The following is a 6016-nucleotide window of genomic DNA, read 5'->3' as shown; positions in this document are numbered from 1 at the left end:
TTCACAGGACAGGAAAAGACATACCAATTTGCATAAAGATTTTAACTTCGATAACTTCTTGAGCTCTGCAGCTTAACCACAAATATTATCTATTTTAAATCATACCATGCTTATACTATAAAGTCTTCATGAAGCTGGAATATTTTATCTTTTCGTGCAGAAATATTGTTCCGGCTCCAGGTTGAAGAAATCGAGAGAAAACTAAAAACGATGAGCAATGAGGAAATGGGAATGAGTAAGTGTCATTCATTATCACGTTAGTTTAAATATTTCATATTTCACCGACACAAAATATATTGTCTTTGTTGATGTCTTCTTCTTCTTAGTCTTGTTTTTTATTCTGACAAGAGTGTTGGATGAAAGCAACGATGATATACACGTCTATTCTCATATTCATATTAAAGTGGTTCTTCCCTTAATGGCCATATTGCATCTATATCACCAAAATGTAGAAAATTATTTTGTCAAGAATGAATGTATATATTTCGTTATTTACCAAAGATATTTACCAAAAATATTTGTCATCATGATAATTCACTAAACGAAGCAATTTGCTTAGATTATGTAAATGTTTGGGCAACGCCTCAGAGGCGAATCTTATGGTATGAGTAGTATTGTGTGCGTAGTATTGTATCCTAGCCTGGGTACCACCCGGACAGTACTTCGCTCCGACGTTTATTATACACTATATACAGGTGCTTCTCTGACATTCCGTCTGGAAACCTTGTTCAGTAATATGCAGTTTTCCAGACGGGTAGCAGAAGCGAACATAGAAGTGAACTACTACAACATGATGGTACCCATGCTAGGAGTTTCCTGCATAGGGGTACTACGAAAATGCTGCCTTTCTACTCATATTTTCAATTTGCTATAACTGCTTATGTCATACTCAGTACCTCTATGTTCCTGGATAATAATGATGATCAGTTTGTCAAGTTTATATTTTCCGTTCATTCGTCATCTGCATAGCAGGAACAAGTACCGGTCTTGAAAGTTGAACTTGATTAAAAATGATTAAATTATTTTCCATGTTAGAGCAAACAAATTTGCCAAGTTTATATTATAAAGTTTATTTCAGAATTTTTTTCTTTTTGATGTTTTGCTCACATTAATCTATTTGTCCACGGTATATATATTTTTTCCAGTAAGACAAGTTTTTGTTCGTAATATGGGGCCGGACAGAGCAGAGGAGGTCTTCGGTGCTGCAGAATTAATATACGAAAGGGAAAAAGAAGGTGAGCGAAATAGTCTGCTCCGGATATGTTATCCTCGTTATCAGGATCTGTTAGAACTATTAAAAGTAAATAAAGACACGCCATATTATTTCTTGGTTCTCGGATTTTCACAGAAAGTTGACAAAGGTGATAAATGAATCAAGTTGAAAATAATTATGGCATTTTTGGCGACGCTTCAGGAGCGAGCCTTAATGTATAGTATTGTGTGAGAATAGCTTGACGATAGGCAAATTACTCAAAGGGAAAGATCCATAATTTGCCCTTATAGCATATTCTTATTTCTCGATTTTCTTGTTTTTTTCTTACAGGCTGTAATATAATGTAAGAAAATGTAGGGGAAAAATTCTAATATTTTCTTAAATTTGATAAGAAACAAATCTTGTCAGATATGAAAACAAGAAATGTAAACTTGAATTTCTAGAAATTGTTAGGAGTGAAAATCTCTCAAAGAAATGATTGTTCTAAGAATCCCTGTTGAAAGAATCTTTATTTTTCATTTCTTTTTATTTCTAGAATTGTTGATATAAGAAAACCTGTCCACATGTTAAGAAAATCAAGCAACCTAGAAAACTGATTTCTGGCTATGAATCTTTCACTCAGCAAATGAAAAGTTGCCAAAATCGTTTCAACTAAACAGAGGAGAAGAAGAGGCTTTTGAGGATCTTGTTGAGGATACCAAAGAAGGATGGGATCCAGAAATGGAAGGTTAGCACTAAACATTTTTAACGTTACTCAAAATATCGTTTTTCTCTGCACAGTAGAGACTAGGGCTGGATACCGGTACGGTGTACTGGTACAAAACCGTTTTTTTTTTCATTGGACCGGTCCTGAAAAACCGGGCGGATGTTGGACCGATTGGGAAATGAACTAATTATATGATCAGGCATTTACACGTTTTCGGGTTACTAGTCTAGGTTAATGACAGTAGCGAAGCAGAGTAGACTCTATGGTCATTTTTATCAACTTTTACAGTCAATCGTACAGAGGTAGTTAGCCTTGTAGGGTTATCATAACGCCTACCTCACAAAATAAATTTCTTTGTAGCAAAATGGGCCAGCGTTTTAAGCGTCGTCCATTCACAAGTTTTCACATAATGGATTAGGTCAAGGTTCAGGTCCTCTGGACCTGAACCGGACCTCTGGACCTGAATTTTCTGTACCGTTACCCAGCCCTAGTAGAGACTAAAGATGGAATGCATGTATCCCATTCGTCAATTGAAATTTAGTACTGTAAGAAAATGCTCTAGACTAGTTACTCTTGCCAAGAAGGTTAATGTCGTAAGGCATGGCTGTGGTGTGTGTCTGTATGTATGTGGACAGCATAACTCGAGAAGCTAGGGATGGATCTTCATAATTTCTTTGTGAGTAGCGGTTGTAAAAAAAAAAAAGAACGTTACCCGGAGTTTTCTTACGGCAATGCATGCAGCGGGTTGTTTATGTTTTGTGTTTTTGGTTGTACAAATTGTTGTATTGTGTATTGGGGTTAAACGTTGGTTTTGTTCAAATTAAGTTTTCTTAAAATCGAGAATTAAATTTGAGAGGAAAAGCACATGTATTTTGTGTAAACACTCACTGTTTCTTTTGAGTTGTCTCCGTTTGATTGCTTGCTATAAAATTCGAATGTATGAGCTGCCATGACTTTATACTTGAAGGAAGACTAGTTATGCTCCGGCACTTTCTTGCGGTGAAGGCATCACAGCTCATACATTCACATTTCACAACCTTTCCCGTTTTGTTTAGATAAAGTGTGTTCCTCTGCATATCGTATTAACCTTACATTGTTTCTAACAGATCTGGAGTTCAAGCTCGGACTTTCCGAACTAAAAGACATCTATGGCCAACTGTCCCCGGAGCAGGAAGAAAGATGTACGTCGATTGTATTCATATTGGCATGGCTTTCTCTCACACATTCATTTGAAGGAATGAATGCAAACTATATCAGTACTTACATTAAATTTTATTTATCAACACAGATGAACTTTCATGCTACATTAGTAGCTACTGCGCAATAAAATACGAAATAACATATGATAACAGAAGAAAGAAAATCAGTAATAAGAGAGAAATTGCTACACTAATAAGGCCAACATACAGAAATACAAGTCAATTTATTTGCAAATGAGCATAATACATTTGCAAAATTTTATATAGTTGTTACATATTATGAATGTTTCAGACTATACACATGACATACCATGTATAAATTGTTAAACAAACTCTTGCACTTTTATACCATTACATTGTTATATATTCGTTGGAAAGTTTAATTTCTTTGTACTATCAATCGTAATTCAGTGCCTTGTATGTCACTGCGAGGATTTCAATTTTTTTTAATATAGTCAACTATCTATCCATCCATCCATCCATCTATTTATTTAACTATCTATCTATTCACCATTAGATGCCGGAAACGCTAAAAGTTACTTGATTTTTTTTTAATACAGTAAGAGACCTGGTGGAGGTAGAATTTGGATCGGAGGAGGCAGCCTTGATAATCAAGGAAATCAAGGCGATCCACAAGGAAATGTTGACGTTAGAAGGTAAGGAAATACGTTCCAAAATGATTTTATTAAGTTGGTAGAATATAAGATATTGCAGAATTCTTCTTCTTGGAACACTAAGGGGGCCAAAGTCATAGACAGGGAAGATAACAGGCGGATCCGGTGGATCAAAGAGGCCGTCTGGACCAAAAAAGTTAAACCAAATTGGTGAAGTAAGGGGGGGGGGGGTTACGAACTTGGCCACGTTTGGGATTGTGTTCTCGCCGCAAAAGCGCCACCTATGTCGGCCAGATGGCGAGATTCAGTGCTCTAGCGAAAAGCTCTGAGAAAGATATCTAAAGGCCAATGAAACGTAAACAAGTAAGAGTCGACTAGTTGTGAAGAAGAATTCTCCAACAAAGGAATGTGTTATATTGAGCATGTATAAACCATCGCTAGGATGGCTTTAGATTTAATCAAGGCAGAGTGACATATTTTGCATCATTCCACAAATGTATGACCGGTGTAATGGCCAAGTCGAACGAGTGTTCACTTTGCAGTCGGTAGGTCAAGAATTCGCTGACCTGCCGAGTCATACAACAGGCTTTAAAGATAGTATATACTGCTTCCTTTGCTTATCACTCTACTTTGCTTATCACTCAGCGCTTAAAGAGAGTACTGTAAATGCATTTAAGTTCGCGGGGATTCAATTTCGCGGTAGCGGGAAAGTGGACTTTTTGCGGTGGTTTTAATTTCGCGGTAGCACCATAGACTGTAATCTCTTACTGTTATGGAAAAATATTTGCGGTGGTTTTAAATTCGCGGTGAAGCAGCCGCCACGAAAACCGCGAACATTAAACCACCGCGAACATTTCTGCATTTACAATATGGTAGTTGACCACGCAATAATACCAGTAGAATAGCCCCCCACTGAAACAGTGTGTAGCCCAGGGCTACAGAAATGTAGATTTCCGCCGCCTTAAGCACCATTTTGTTCGGGAAGGACTTTAACCTATTTTGAACTACAAATGTATGACCAGATTTTCTGTTCTGCCTTTTTTCAGCGAACACCAACGGAAATAATGGCATCAGATTAGCTGCGGAGATAGTCGACAGAGTAGCTGACGATCAAGATAATAGGAGGTTTTGGGGCGAGTTACATGTGGACGTGCCCGATGAGACAAGTGAAGGCAATCTCGTTGACAACGGCTTGGAAGAAGTCAAAGCTATTGGAAACACTTATTTACTACAGGCTGCAGGAGCAAATCTAACCCAAGGACAAGGCGTAGGCGCAAGTCATGTCCCTGCAGAGACTTCAGGTCGAACCCCAGTTCACGCACAGCCTGCAGGTGCAAACCATGATCAAGCACAGTCTACAGGTGCAAACCATGACCATGCGCATTCTACAGGTGCAAACAATAACCATACACAGCCCACAGGTGCAAACCAAGCTCAAGCACAGTTTGCAGGTGCAAGCAGTAATCAAGCACAATCTGCAGGTGCGGACCCTAATCAAGCACAGCATGCAGGTGCAAACCCAAATCAAGCACAGTCTGCAGGTCCGAAACCAGTACAAGCACAATCTGCAGGTGCAATCTCTAATCAAGCACAGTCTGCAGGTACACACTCCAATGGAGCACAATCTGCAGGTGCAAACTCTAACCAAGCACAGTCTACAGGTGCAAATCCTAATCAAGAACAATCTGCAGGTCTGAAACCAGTACAAGCACAATCTGCAGGTGCAAACTTTAACCAAGCACAGCCTGCAGTCGCAAACCCTAATCAAGCACAATCTGTAGGTCTGAAACCAGTACAAGCAGAATCTGCAGGTGCCATCTCTAATCAAGCACAGTCTGCAGGCACAAACCCCAATAAAGCACAATCTTCAGGTGCAAACTCTAACCAAGCACAGTCTGCAGGTGCAACCCCCGATCAAGCACAGTCTGCAGGTGCAAACCTTAATCAAGCCCAATCTGCAGGTCTGAAACCAGTTCAAGCCCAGTCTGCAGGTGCCAACCCTAATCAAGCACAGTATGCAGGTGCAAAGCCTAATAAAGTACAATCTGCAGGTAAAAACCCTAATCAAGCCCAATCTGCAGGTATGAAACCAGTTCAAGCACAGTCTGCAGGTGCAAATCCTAATAAGGCACAGCCTTCAGGTGCAAATCCTAATCAAGCGCAGTCTGTAGGTGCAAACCCCAATGAAGCACAGTCTGCAGGTGCAAACCCCAATCAAGCCCAATCTGCAGGTATGAAACCTGTTCAAGCACAGTCTGCAGGTGCAAATCCTAATCAAGCGCAG

The 6016-nt window shown here is 39.3% G+C and overlaps 1 protein-coding gene across 1 annotated transcript in view; it reads left to right on the top strand.

The window, feature by feature from the left end:
* The window catches only part of LOC118428179, a gene marked incomplete at its 3' end in the record, with an annotated part of 6882 nt that extends 1770 nt beyond the window's left edge, over positions 1-5112 (top strand). Inside the window, 6 exon segments of the mRNA XM_035838172.1 lie at positions 161-235; positions 1146-1235; positions 1836-1940; positions 3026-3100; positions 3679-3774; positions 4779-5112. Coding sequence (XP_035694065.1) covers positions 161-235; positions 1146-1235; positions 1836-1940; positions 3026-3100; positions 3679-3774; positions 4779-5112 — 775 coding nt within the window.
* Positions 5113-6016: the final 904 nt, after the last annotated feature.

Source organism: Branchiostoma floridae, chromosome 12 (genome assembly GCF_000003815.2).
Source record: "Branchiostoma floridae strain S238N-H82 chromosome 12, Bfl_VNyyK, whole genome shotgun sequence".
NCBI lineage: Eukaryota > Metazoa > Chordata > Leptocardii > Amphioxiformes > Branchiostomatidae > Branchiostoma > Branchiostoma floridae.
The sequence above is the reverse complement of the archived record's forward strand: the minus strand, read 5'-3'. Positions and strand labels throughout refer to the sequence as shown.